Source organism: Photinus pyralis, unplaced genomic scaffold (genome assembly GCF_008802855.1).
Source record: "Photinus pyralis isolate 1611_PpyrPB1 unplaced genomic scaffold, Ppyr1.3 Ppyr1.4_LG8, whole genome shotgun sequence".
Taxonomy (NCBI): Eukaryota; Metazoa; Arthropoda; class Insecta; order Coleoptera; family Lampyridae; genus Photinus; species Photinus pyralis.
In genome coordinates, this window is record NW_022170819.1 from 3,229,442 (window position 1) to 3,243,721 (window position 14,280).

The window sequence follows — 14,280 nt, forward strand, 5'->3', positions numbered from 1 at the left end:
AGTTTTATATGCAACCAAACATACTGCAAATTTAAATATAAAAATTTGAGGCAGAAAGTACCTCATCTTATCACTTTGTTTATTTATTTTCTTAGGTACATCACAGCTTATACTACAAACTTTAGTTATGTGAATCTGGCTTTATAAATAATAACTAGATACGTGTGTAAATATTGCCAAAAGGGGACCATTAAAGTTGTCCATCTACAACTTCACCAGGGTTCTGTAACGCAGTCTTCCTTTCCAATATTGCAGTAACAAGCTTTCTATATGGCCCTAAAGGTAAATTTAAAGACTTCAAATCGCTCTCGGTCAACAGTAGGAGAGTGTCGAGGTCTATCTTTTGCTCCTCAAACCTCGACATGTACTCGCCCAGACCCCACGCCACCAGGAACCTTTCAAGTGGAGTATTTGAATTTTCCTCATCGCTCGACTCTGGATCTGAAAAAACGGCGACTATTAGTGGGTCAATAACTGTCCAAGTAGCTTTACCTGACAGTTCGTCGTCGAAGGGCTGCGAAATAAATTGCCTCTGCCTCACGGCCAAACTGCCGGCGGAACCTATGGAGCTCGCTTCGATCATTGTTTCGTTGACTGATAAGGCTTGGAGGGTGTTCGTAATGCTTTTGGTGAAAGCAAAACTGCCAACCCCAGGTCTGACGAATATGCTTGCGGGTTCCTGCTGAATGACGTCGCTGTTACCCAATTGCTGCATGAAGTCGGGCTGCGAAACTGAGCGTTTCAGAACGCCGTTGGTGAGCGTGTCCCCGCCGTCGGATTTGACCGACGTCTCCAGGTAGTTGTCATCGTTGAATACGTCATTTAGGCGGCCGCGGCGGGGGTTGTCCAGAGTTCCGCCGTACATCACCTCCGAATCTCGCTTGATCCCGGTCAGTGATCTAACCGAGCGTTTACCGTCCTCAATTTCGCTGACCTTGAAGTCGTCGTCGTTTGCTAATTTGTTTTTATTGGCTAAGATTTTGCGCTGCACGGTGCCGGTTACACTTTTGAGCCCTGACAGAGTGCCACCGCTCACTAGTGCGCTGAAGCTGTTCTTTGCCGGTTGAGGTTGGGCGGTGACCGATAAGTTTGACATGGATCCGCTCTTGATCCTGTGTCTTAGAGTGTTAATCATTGACGGTTTGGTATACTCGTTTAGTGTGCGTTTTTGGTACTTTTGAGCTTGGGCGTCCGCCTTTGCTTGCCGTTTGTTGAAGTTCTAAAGCAAAATTGAAGAGATTACCATGGCACCAGGTGTTGACAAACCTTAATCCTCTTCTCAGCGTCCTTCTTTGCCTTTTCCTTCATACTTTTCGACTTTTTCTTATCACCGGCTTCAAGTTTGGCGGTGACGTTATCTAAATAGCGCAAAATTTCTTCTCTGCTATTTATCCCTGCCAATTCTTGAGCGGTATGCTCGTCGATATCCATCGAGTAAATGTTGGCCCCAAAATTCACCAGGAACGTGACGACTGCTTTGTGTCCCTGTGCCGCTGCCAAGTGAAGGGCGGTATTGCCAAAATAGTCCGCCTTATCGGGATCGCCTCTGGAAATATTGGCATTTTAGGCAAAAGAAAAAAAAGTTGCCCCGGGTGAGGATCGAACTCACGACCTTAAGATTATGAGACTTACGCGCTACCTACTGCGCTACCGAGGCTGTGTCACTTTAGTATACATCCTAGGATAAGGGTAGTTTTTACTTACCCTCTTCCACAGAGTAGCCGCAACGCTTCCAAATGGCCATAGAAAGCCGCGTATAATGTGGGTGTCATCCCTTGCTCATCTCTTCCGTTGCAGTCTCTTCTGGTGGTCTCTTTCAATACTTCGATGAGACCATCTTTGGCAGCTCTGGAAAGAAAAGTTTTAAATTAAGCAAAAGGTGAATGAACAAGTAATTTCCAGGGAAATTCATCTCTCTACGTGGATATTAACTGTCAGTTAACAATTAAATCAGCACAATTCTGGAAAAGTGGGCCTATTCTGCTCTGTTTAGTCTTATGTTTAGTATTAGCAAAGAGTAACTTATTGTTTGGTATTAGGTACCTATTTCATGTACTTATCGATCGATTAGGACAAGCTTAGTGTTAGGGCACGAGCTGGAAGCAAAAGAAACTAATACAATTTTTCCAAAGTAAGATTTTACTGAGATCTGTGGTTAAATAAATTAAGAAGTTTTGGACGAATGGTAAACAGTTGTAAATTAATGATAAGAAAATGTAATATAACATGGGGGACTTTGCTGGGGGGGGGGGTATTCCATATCCCTCAGACCTCCTCGGTTTTTTTTTAATTGTTCCCTAAAACGTTTACGGGTATTCCGTACTCCCTAGACCACTCGGTTCTATACTGAGGACGAACGTAGCACCGGGGGGTCTGGGCTGCGATCCAGGAACAGAGTGATCGCTCCCTACTCCCCCCTCACCCCACCCGTATACGATGTTGTTATGGATCTTATGATCATTATCTTTCATTGCTGTGGAGTATTCCACAACCCCATCAGACTCCCCGGTCCTCGGATTTCCTCCGAATATCCTTGGATCTCCACCAATCACCTGTGGTTCTCCCTCAAATCTCCTCGAATCTCCCCCGAATTTCCTCGGGTGTTTCAAATTTAAAGGTTCGCCCTGGACTAGCAGATACAATAACTCAAAATAAGCATAAATCTTGCTTCGTTTTCAAATTATTAACTGGAAGACAGAATTGGAGTCGCATCGGACGAAATCGTTGCTGAGGAATGTTTAGCAGCTACTCGAGCAGCTATTAATAATGTTAATCAACGTGCCACACTTTGAACAATTATTGAAATAATTGTTTAATTTGGCTTTTACTGACGTTTATTTTGTACTAAACCGAAAACAACATTTAGCTAAGTAAAATTAACTGAAGGTTTGGTAACGACTTATTTTAAGGGATTTCCTTCATTGCTAAATTGCCACCATTTCACTTAATTTCCTCAATATTTCTATAGCACTGCCTTAAATTTTCCCAAGTTTACATATAATTTCTCCGAATTCACGTAAAATAAGTAAGGCTACTTTCCTATAGAAACCATTTTATTTCTTTAACATTTCCTCTGGATGCCCTCCGCAAAATTTCCTAACATTTCCCTAGAACTTCTTCTACTTTCGTCCATTTCCCAGCTTTTCCCTCGAAATTTCCTATATGAGGGACAAGAATACACATCGAGATCAACCCTTCGGTAAAATCTTTCAAGCCGCTATAACCTTTGCTTATTTAACAATTTGTGCTTATTTTGAGGTACCTACTGTATCTGTTATTACAGAACGGACCTTTAAATTTTAAGGACTCCCTGTATAAGTGTATAATGTATAAAAAATGAGGGGTTGAATTCCGATTTGCAGAACACATTTCAATTGAAACGTACCCGATCACGATAAGAGGTCGAGGAGGAGGGCTATGGTTGGTAGAAATTAATTCCTTTCGTTGAGACTTTTCATTAAAGTACCATGAAGGATAAAACTAGTTCCACTCCCCCCTCCCCCTCCTCCCCGTATTTTGATAAGAGGACAGATAGATAGAACCGCAGTAGTTGGTAGAAAACGGTTCCTGAGAGATGAAATTAATTTTTAACCCCTCCCCCCCCCCCCCCCCCCCTCAAGCTCTGTCGCTCATTGTTCTCGAAAAAGAGGGGCACGGGAAATGTATAGTTTGTAGAAACCAATTTATTTCGGTGAGACCTTTCATTACAATACCTTGATGAGTAGAACATGTGTCTACCTCCCCCCCCCCCCCCCATTCCCAAACATAGCACCACTAAAGGCATATGTATGCAAAATCTGAGACCAATTGGTTGTTGTATGTAAAAGCTATGCACGTTTTACTTTCAAAAACAGCATCTGAGGAAATAATTCGTGGGGGGGGGGGGGACTTTTAGACACGGACATTTGATGGCCGTCTGGCACACCTTCATGGTATAGGCTACCTACTGCCAAAAATTCCAGGACTCTAGGACCATTCCCCTAGAAGTAGTTCAAAACGGTAGAAGTGGGTCCGGACGGACGGCCGGACGGACAAAACGCAAACAGAAGCACATTTTTTTTAATTCTTAAAAAATGCGCTAAAAAATTCTAATAATCTGTAATACGCAATGGCGTACCTAAACCATACTTTTTCTACGACCTCCATGAATTTCGAAATGAAAATAAGGCAAAACCCAAAACGACGTCTATTGGCAGTTTTGGCATTTGTATATAACTATCATTCCAAACGTACTTGATGTATTCTGATTTTTAGCGCATTTTTAAGAATTAAAAAAATGTGCTTTTGTTTGCATTTTGTCCGTCCGTCCGTCCGTCCGGACCCACTTCTACCGTTTTGAATTACTTCTAGAGGAATGGTCCTAGAGTCCTGGAATTTTTTGCAGTATGTAGCCTATACCTTAAAGGTGTGCCAGATGGCCATCAAATTTCGCTGTCTAAAAGGCCCCCCCCCCCCAATTATTTCCTGAGATGCTGTTTTTGAAAGTAAAACGTGCATAGCTTTTACATACGACAACCAGTTGGTGATTTTGCATACGCATGCCTTTAGTGGTGCTATGTTAAACTTTAGGAAATGGGGGGGGGGGGGGAGTAAACACATGTTATACCCTTCATGGTATTCTAATGAAAGGTCTCATCGAAATAAATTGGTTTGTACAAACTACATATAACTTTCCTGTGCGATTCTTTTTCGAGATCAGTGAGCGACGGGGTCTGGGGGGGGGGGGGAAAATTAATGTTATCTCTCATTGTATTCTAATTAACTACCCAACTACTACCCTTCTTTCTGTCTTCTTATCAAAGTACGAGGGGGAAGGGGGGGAGTGGAACTAGTTTTATCCTTCATGGTACTCTAATGAAAGATCTCAATGAAAGGAATTAATTTCTACCAACCGTAGCCCTCTTGAACTTATACTTCTCGTCAATAATGGCTCGTTTGGCTTACACTAATGAAGATTTTTTGAATTTAATATTAATACACGGTGAATGTAATCGAATAGCTGCCAGGAAAAGCAGCGAAAATTTGACGTTTAAACATTATCATAATAAAAACAAAAGAATAACATCAAGCGATTTAATTTTTTTATCAACTTTCCACAAGAAGTAACTAAAACATGGAATATCTCGGAAACCGTTTGAAGCAGCTTTTGAAATGTTGCATCAAATTAAAGGTCTGGGAAAAAGGAAAACAAGGGTGAAGAACAAAATGGGAGCTGCCATTTGAAAAAATGGAGTTACGGATGTTTAAAAGTTTAAAAGTTGAGAGCTTTGAAAAAGTGACGTAGTCTCACTTTTTTAGACGGTTACGCATACCATAAGAAAATTCGATCTTTCCTTAATAAAGCATTGAAAACTGTTTTGCAATATCTCTCACCGTTTTCGAGTAATAAATTTTTAAAGTTACCCCTGCAAATTCAATTTTTGACACAAAAACTTGAATATCGGCGAAGCCCTTGGAGCAAAGGGTCAACTATGGGGTATCGTTGTACTCCAAATTCGACGTAGAATCCGAAAATGTAGAAAAAATAGGGGGTCCCTATTTAAAATAACAAAGTTGATGGCTACTTCCGGTATTTCCGGAAGTGGCGCCATTTTGAAAATATTTTAGTTCAATTCATCATGTGCCAAAACCTTTAAGGGACTTATCAGTTCAGCTTAATTTTCAAAGGTTTTCCATATCTTTCTAACTGACGCTCGTCAAGAATGACCCTGTATATGCCTCTAAATTATACGTTATGACCTCATTTTCAGGGAGGTCGTAGAAAAACAAAATTACATTAAACCTACTGCGATACCTACTAAACACAGATTCTAAAATCATCCATATATCCATAGACACAAAGTACACTTTTACAGTTCAAGTACCTATCTATTTAACTTTTTTTAAATTTTTGTACAAAGTATAATTTGTCTGTCTGATCGTGACCACGATAAACTTATAGGTTTTTAATGCAACATTTTGATAGATCCATCAAACATTTGAATGTCTTCTAGGTTTCGTTCATCTTCTTATTGTTAAAGATTTTCTGTCATAAATTTCGCTTGTTTCAACCCTTGTTGGGGTTAATTTTTCTAAAGAAAAAAAATTCCCTTAATGTGATTCGTCTGTGCCTTGTCTAACACCAGAACGCAAAGAGGCGGCGATGCCAAACCATAGTGTATTTCTACGAGTTCAAGGATCAGTGCTATTGAATATGAGCCGGATTAAAAGTCTGGTTAACGAATGCAAGCTGAGGAACCTTTATCTAACTGACAACACAAATTTTTTTGTACAAATCCACCTTTTTGCGGATTAAACTAAAAATGTAAAGCAACAAACGTATGTGCTTGCGAGATCAACCCCGTTCTAAATGCGTTGCACCTTGCAAGCTGAGGAGTCAAAAATGCGAGCGAGGATCGGATTCTCTCGAATCTCCTCAGATGTTGTCGAATTTCCCAGGATCGCCTAAAATCTCATCCACCCCTTGGAACGAGAAATCTCCTTCGTGACCACCCCCCGAAACATAGCACCTACACCATAGCGTTTATGTGCGTTTAAAGGGAAATAACGAGGAAAATAACCCCCTAACACCCTTAAAAGTACAAATATAAAAAGAACCACAAACATTATTTGTAGACGATAAGAATTTACAGTTAATTTAGATAATAATCTGTTCTTAAGCCTGGCACCCCTGCTGCTTCATCTTGGTTACGGTTCTGAACGAGGGCCTGAACAAGATCTTGTAGTCCATGCTATATAATATTTAAAAAAAAATTAGTTACCGGTTCAAATCGGGTTTTTCATGCTGGTGAAATGATTAGAAATTGGGGAAAAATAATTAAAACAGCTGAATTTTTCCGCGGGTGAAATCACGGGGATTGAAAGGGTGGAAAGTGGTGTTTTGCAATTTGTGGCAAAACTATTAATTTTAGGCGAAAATGTTCAATATAAAAGTTATAGAGAATTAAAAAATGAACAACTTTTGTATCTGCACTATTTACACATAACCTCCAATTTTCCTACCGCCGAAGAACCTGTTTTTTGATTATTATTCTTATTTTTGCAAAAAAAGGCGTAGGGGTTTGAAATTTGGAGGAAACATAGCTTGTTTTATGATAAAAAAGGAGACAATTTTGAACAGTTTCCGAGATCGATTTCTGAACAAACCACGTCTTTTTCTAGGGGATGAAAAATCTATTTTTTTTTCATCGTCCAGAGGTGCGCGAGGTAGCAAAATTTTCGGGAAGACTATTTTAATAAACAAAAATAAAAAAATATTATTCCTATAGCAAAAATTCGAGAAAATCGCCAAAAACTGGAAAAACAGTTTTAAGATAATATGTAGCTCGATCTTGGAACTGTTTGAAATTATGGATTCTACAGGCCACATTCTATAAGAAAATTTTTTTTCCGGTCGATCTGAGACAATTTTTTTTCGGGCCAAAAAAAAGGCAGTTATTACCTTTCCTTTTTTACCAAAAATCGACTGCACCAAAATTTCTCGGGAAAAAACTTTTTCTTATTAATTTTGGTGCGTAGAATCCAAAACGATTCGTACTTTTTCGATTAGACGTCTCAATCAAAAGTTATGGGCAAAAAACCAATTTCGACAAAAAATTCAAAGGGCTGTAACTTTTGATCTAGTAGCTCGATCTTGGAACTGTTTGAAATTATGGATTCTACTGGCTAGAGTCTATAAGAAAATATTTTTTTCCGGCCGATCTGAGACAATTTTTTTTTTCGGGCCAAAAAAAGGCAGTTATTACCTTCCTTTTTTACCAAAAATCGACTGCACCAAAATTTCTCGGAAAAAAACTTTTTCTTATTAATTTTGGTGCGTAGAATCCAAAACGATTCGTACTTTTTCGATTAGACGTCTCAATCAAAAGTTATGGGCAAAAAACCAATTTCGACAAAAAATTCAAAGGGCTGTGTAACTTTTGATCTAGTAGCTCGATCTTGGAACTGTTTGAAATTATGGATTCTACAGGCCAGATTCTATAAGAAAATATTTTTTTCCGGTCGATCTGAGACAATTTTTTTTTCGGGTCAAAAAAAGGTAGTTATAATATTTACCTTCCTTTCTTACCAAAAATCGACTGCACCAAAATTTCTCGGGAAAAAACTTTTTCTTATTAATTTTGGTGCGTAGAATCCAAAACGATTCGTACTTTTTCGATTAGACGTCTCAATCAAGAGTTATGGGCAAAAAACCAATTTCGACAAAAAATTCAAAGGGCTGTAACTTTTGATCTAGTAGCCCGATCTTGGAACTGTTTATGGAGGATTCTACGTCGATAGCGCCGGTCGAGACCTTTCCAGCGAGGGGTCGGAAGGCATACCCACGACGCACCCTTCTCGAGATATTACGGTTTCGACGAATTTCGACCAAAAAACCAATTTCGACAAAAAAATCAAAGGGCTGTAACTTTTGATCTAGTAGCTCGATCTTGGAACTGTTTGAAATTATGGATTCTACAGGCCAGATTCTATAAGAAAATATTTTTTTCCGGTCGATCTGAGACAATTTTTTTTTTCGGGCCAAAAAAGGGCAGTTATTTACCTTCCTTTTTTACCAAAAATCGACTGCACCAAAATTTCTCGGGAAAAAACTTTTTCTTATTTATTTTGGTGCGTAGAATCCAAAACGATTCGTACTTTTTCGATTAGACGTCTCAATCAAAAGTTATGGGCAAAAAACCAATTTCGACAAAAAATTCAAAGGGCTGTAACTTTTGATCTAGTATGTACCTACACGGTGTTTGACATGATAAATCAACGTGTTGAATGTTAATAAAGATTTTTTCGAAATCTGTCTTGCTTATCTTTAATGTTTGCTTAAATATTCTCTTTTGTTATCTTATGCTCAACTGTTTTAGTTAAAACATCTTTATTATTTCTTTTTTCTGCATTTGTCCCGCAATTAAAGCAATTCGAAATAAAATCGAATTATCTTTGTTCACTGACTCTTTTTCCTGCCTGTTTTATAGTTGATGCAATTGCGTTGGGCCTGTTGATAAACTTGCAAAATCTGCAATAAGAACGTTAGTTTTACCGGCCAAAGCAAATGATTTGAGATGTAAAACCTGGAATAAACTTCCTGATGATTTTATTCATAATTCCTGTAAATTAACAGGCTCGGCGTAATCGAATCATTCGCATCAGCTGTAAAACAGACAGAAAGAAGAGTTAGTGAACAAAAAGAAATTGTTACGGAAGCAAAAGACTTCGAATTGCTTTTATTGCGGTAAAAATGCAGAAAAAAGACACAATAAAGATGCATTAATTAAGGCAGTTGGGCACTAGGAAACAAAAGGAGGGAGAGGGAGAAGACAGATTTCAAAAACTTTTTATTAACGCGGATCCAATACGTTAATTTGGTTGCAAAAAATGCTATTTACCTACTATGTTAAAAACAGTGTATATCTTAAAACTGTTCTCCCAGTTTTTGCCGCTTTTCTTAAAATTTTTCTTTTGGAATAATATTTTTTATTTTTGATTATTAAAATGTAAGTCCTTACGAAAATTTTGCCACCCCGCGCACCTCTGTACGATAAAAAAAATAGATTTTTCATCCCCTTGAAATAGAGGTGGTTTTTTCAGAAATCATGCATTCTTGGAAACGGTTCAACTTTACGGGCCGAAAAATTCCCTTTTTTATCATAAAACAAGCTATGTTTTCTCCAAATTTCAAACCCCTACGACTTTTTTTCGGAAAAATAAATATAAAAAACTAAAAAACAGTTTTTCTAGGAAAATTGGAGGTTATGTGAAAATAGTGCAGATACAAAAGTTGCTCATTTTTTTAATCTCTATAATTTTTACATTGAACATTTTCGTCTAAAATTAATAGTTATGCCACAATTTGCAAAACACCATATTCCACCCCTTTCAACACCCGGGATTACACCCGCGGAAAAATTCAGCTGTTTTAATTATTTTTTCCCAATTTCTAATCATTTCACCTGCCCGAAAAACCCGGTTTCACTAGGTAATTAATTTTTTTTGAAAATACATTATTTTATAGCTATTTAGCCTGGACTATTTCAGTGTTAAGTTTAGGAAATTGAGGAATTTATTAACAGATTCGAATTTTGTTATGAATTTAAGATGAGGAGGTGTTACTGATATTAAAACAATGATTGAGGGTGGCTCTGTTCCATCGACTCCTGCACTAACAAGATGCAAAGAATCGCACACGACTTTCAGTAGGGGAATTTTTTGACAGTCGGCTCGCATTCGGAAACAAGGCTTTTAATCCGGCTCATATTAACAGTAGCACTGATCCTTGAACTCGCAGAAATCGATTGACGAAGGTTTTAAATCGCCGTCTCTTTTCGTTCTGGAGGAACAGACGGACAAAATGGCAGACGGACGGACAAAACCAACACATTTCGAAAAATTCTCCTCATAATGTAATCCAGACTTAAATTTCTGTCTCATATTGTATATTAAAATCATGTTTAATTAAAAAAACGACCAATGTCGTAAGAACCTTCTTCATTTCTGCGTTTGTTATTACCTATTTATCCTATTTTTTTTATTCGTCGCCCTCAATAATCGCTCAATGTAAATTTCTGTGTGAATGTTGCGTAAAAACTCATAAAACCAAAGATGCACTCACGCACAAGATTTCTAATGACTTGCCGTGACCATTAATCCACCTAATCGACATGTAGGGTGGTGCAAATAATTGTCGTACTTGCAGTACTACCTTTCGGGATCCAACGTGGGTACCCATTTCACTTTATAATTAATTGTTTACGCTAATTCTGAGTGTGTAAATTAGTAACGGCAAACGTGGACTTGGACTCGCATACTTAACCTTTCACCTCCATTTTTAACCGCTTTAACAACTTTTTCTCATCAGGAATGTGTTGTTTAAATTTTGCATGGGAAAATTGAGTTTTACCAAACAAGTCTTCTGAAATTCGGCATAGCAAAGATTTAGGACAGTCTTTTGGTTAATGTCCTAAAAATCCACATGCTGATGCACTAAACAACAAAGTGGGTTAATTTTGTTTATTAAGGGTATAGAAGGGTGCACAACCCAATTCCTTAGATAGTTACCTACATCACCACCATACTTAGTTACTCTTTGGCAATGAGTAATTATTAAGTATTCTTTGACCATACATATGGGAAGAGGAAATACTGTGTAAAATATGCATTTCTCTTATATATATATATATGAAAATATGCAATAGACTACAGACTACGAGAAGCCCTAAGTACCTACCTACTTTAATTTTCATATAAATCGTCTTATCAGTTTTATCTTATAATCGATTGATAACTAAGGACTGTCGTTTTTGTTTGATCATTAACTGGGGGTGCGGAATAAGTACTTTAAATGATCACGAATTTACTCCAATGAACGAAAAATATTTAAATATATTCCATGAATGGTATGGATTTTTTAATGAAGTACAGGAATAAACAAAGAACGAACTCGGTCAGCGGTCAGCGCATTTAGTACAGATATTTGAACTTCCGTTAACCCATGCCGCAAATTTCAAGGGCACTTTTAATTACAGGTTCATCAATATAGAAAATTCTGTGAAGTAGGTATTCATATTAATATTACCAAGTACAACAATACTTACCTATTTTCAATATAAAAAGAAGGTGTTGCCTAGAATGTGAGATTAAACAATTAAGAATTACTGATAAATTTATCAAAAATCACGTCATATCGTAATGATTGCTTTTTAAAAAAATGCGAATTCATCTAAAGTAAATATTGAAAGTAATAGAACTTACTTGTGGAATCTATCCGTTGACATTATTATGTTTGTTTACTAACGAAACGGGCACTTGCCACGACACCGAAACTCCAGTTTTTAAATGAAAAAGTTTAAATTATTCAAAAAACCGCTAATTACACGCTAACATGGCACTCTATCTCCCGATATTGAGTTGGTAATCGTGCAAAAAGTGTAAAACTGATACGTAATAATAAAGATAAGGTAGACATCGGTTACACTTTATTGTTAATCACGAACACCTGTTCAAAAGGTACTTAAACCTGCTCGTTGTTTTTTGTGCCACTTACGAATTTGCGCGAAGTCGCGCTTGAATTTAATTTAAATATCGGGGTCGGGCCCTGCTTTTGCGAGTAGGTTTCTTACTACGCGGACTGAGCGACATCTAGTGAAGGGTAGCTACACTTTTGGGACTTTAAAGGTGCAAGTTTCTAGTTCAATTGAAAATGAACGGCAAATGCTGCCCACTTTCGGAAAGATTTAGAACAAGACTATTTATATTATTCTTTCAAACTCTCGATCAACTTTTGGATTTCCAAATAAAGAATACGGTAAGCACATTTTTCGCACTCTTGTGTTATTTTCTCGAAACGCAACATTTTTCCAATTACCTAATTCCTAAATCAAGCCTTTATTCCTATAAATTCAACAGTAAAATGTCTAGAACCCCAAATAGCTCTCTGGCTAATTAGAAAACGAACAATTATAGTTTTTCTTTCTTAAATAATAGTGCAAAAGCATTGCTACCCTTTTTCTTTCCGACGCGCCGGAACAATTACGGTTTAGGGAAGTTTGGGGCAAAGTGGTCTTGCAAACAAATTATTTTTGACGAATCTTTGTTTGTAGTAAAGTGAAAGCCTGTATTTAGAAGATAAATTTTTCTGCTCTGAACCCAAGCCCATTAGTCGATTTCCTTCATGTATGGGGGTGGTTTAATTGAACCCTAAGAAATCATGTAAAAATGGTTAGCTCAAAGAAACTGAAATTGTACGAATTTGACATGAAAATCACTCAAAAACTCACCCTTGAAATTGAATAGACATTAGATTCGTAAGAACAAACGCTTCGTAATTAGTCATTTATTTATTCGCTAAGAAATGTGTGAAATTCATTTATTTTGTACTTATTTTGGTTTTTTTAAATTAATTTATAATCAGACCGCATCCAAAATCCAAAATTTGAGTTTTGTGAGTATTTCTGTACAGAGAATTCATATAATGTGTCACTTGGCGAAAAGTGCATACTATAATTCTAAAATTGTAGCAGCTGGGGGTGCGGGGTGATTGCTAAAACTAAAGCTTTCATGAAAAATATCCTTTGAGGGATTATTTGGTGCGATGAAATAACTGTCCCTTCTCAATTCAGTATTCTACTTGGTGAATAATTGAATTTTTTTAACATTTCTTCTAAAAAATAAAAAAAATGATGTCGCTGCATTTATTAAAGGAAGATGCTCTAGCTGTTGCGTGTCCCAGTTTCTTTGTACCAAGCCGAAAATGCTCCTTCTCTGGTTCTATCGAAAAACAGGTCTAACTCGTCTCATGGAGTACCAATAACTCTAAATTGCATTGGAATTTCAACAAAAATAAGATAATATACCTATCCTAAACTAATCGGACAAAAGAACCGAGCCGAAGAATCTTCCGAATCATTGTTCACAGAGGGTAAATATAAGTGAAAAATTTGGAGCAATATCTACACTATAGAAAAATTAACAATCCGAGGAGGTAACCCTTGAATTGGAATAATTTAAATGTAACTTTAATCTAATAAAAAATGTGATTTGCTCAAAAGTAGCCAGCTCAAATTGATTTTAAAAGTAACTCCGCTCCTTTCCCATTTGTGAAAAATAATATTCCGAAGTCTCTTACATAAAGTACCTACATGAAATACTCAGGGCCGTAGAGATAAACTTGGGGCCCGGGGGGTTGTTAAGCACGGGCCCCTTTTTTGTGCTTAAACTTACCTATTCCACATTACTTTATTCTACTAATCAAGGACTCATAATATGAAATATGTTATTTTAGTGAAATTGGTAGATATGCTTTATGGATGTAAAAATTTTATTCCCAAAAAACCATGCAATGGCCCCTTTTCAAAATCCGGGCCCAGGGGAAATCCCCCCGTTTACCCCCCCCCCTTCTCGTCAGGCCTGGAAATACTTTGTTAATTAGCGGGACCTTCTTCAATCCAGAAGGTATCTGAAGGTCCCGGCTACGGTAACCTTAGACTGAAGTTGTATTTTGAGATGAATGTCGTTAAGTAATTTTAATACTCCAGCATTTACCTCTGCACGGCAAAAAACGCAGATTCATACAGAAAGAAGTCACTAATCAAACTAAACGAGTTTAAACATCGAAAGAACATTAATAACTGGGCAATCTTAAAGAAATAAATTTAAAATTAACGTTTAAAGTGAAACAAGCAAATAACAAACAAATTCAGGGGTTACCTACAGCTGGTTACAAGTAGGTCTACCATAAAACGAAGAATTACAATTAAAATTAAGTGCATTACCTTTTGTTATGGCACAAAT

At 37.3% G+C, this 14,280-nt stretch overlaps 1 protein-coding gene and 1 non-coding gene across 4 annotated transcripts; both read right to left on the reverse strand.

Annotated features, from left to right (window-relative positions):
- Positions 1-65: 65 nt before the first annotated feature.
- Positions 66-11,997, reverse strand: LOC116178421 (Usher syndrome type-1G protein homolog). 3 transcript variants are annotated; one of them, XM_031497909.1, is made up of 5 exons: positions 11,743-11,997; positions 1,705-1,848; positions 1,267-1,546; positions 493-1,219; positions 66-456 (listed from the first exon to the last, which is right to left on the reverse strand). In XM_031497909.1, exons 1-5 carry the CDS (start codon positions 11,763-11,765, stop codon positions 191-193), a joined length of 1,440 nt encoding a protein of 479 aa, XP_031353769.1. In that variant the 5' UTR covers positions 11,766-11,997; the 3' UTR covers positions 66-190. The 3 variants fall into 3 exon arrangements, with proteins under 3 accessions (XP_031353769.1, XP_031353770.1, XP_031353768.1); XM_031497910.1 differs by having other exon boundaries at positions 66-441; positions 11,743-11,995; XM_031497908.1 differs by having other exon boundaries at positions 66-1,219.
- On the reverse strand, positions 1,585-1,657 carry Trnam-cau. Its single transcript has one exon. It is a non-coding gene; the product is annotated as a tRNA-Met (tRNA).
- Positions 11,998-14,280: the final 2,283 nt, after the last annotated feature.

Coding starts and splice junctions, on each gene's coding strand:
- LOC116178421 (XM_031497908.1), bottom strand. CDS start 11,765: ATGTCAACGGATAGATTCCACAA. Junction 1,547..1,704: donor CGGCTACTCTGTGGAAGAGG/GTAAGTAAAAAC, acceptor CAATATTTCCAG/AGGCGATCCCGATAAGGCGG. Junction 1,220..1,266: donor ACGCTGAGAAGAGGATTAAG/GTTTGTCAACAC, acceptor ATTTTGCTTTAG/AACTTCAACAAACGGCAAGC.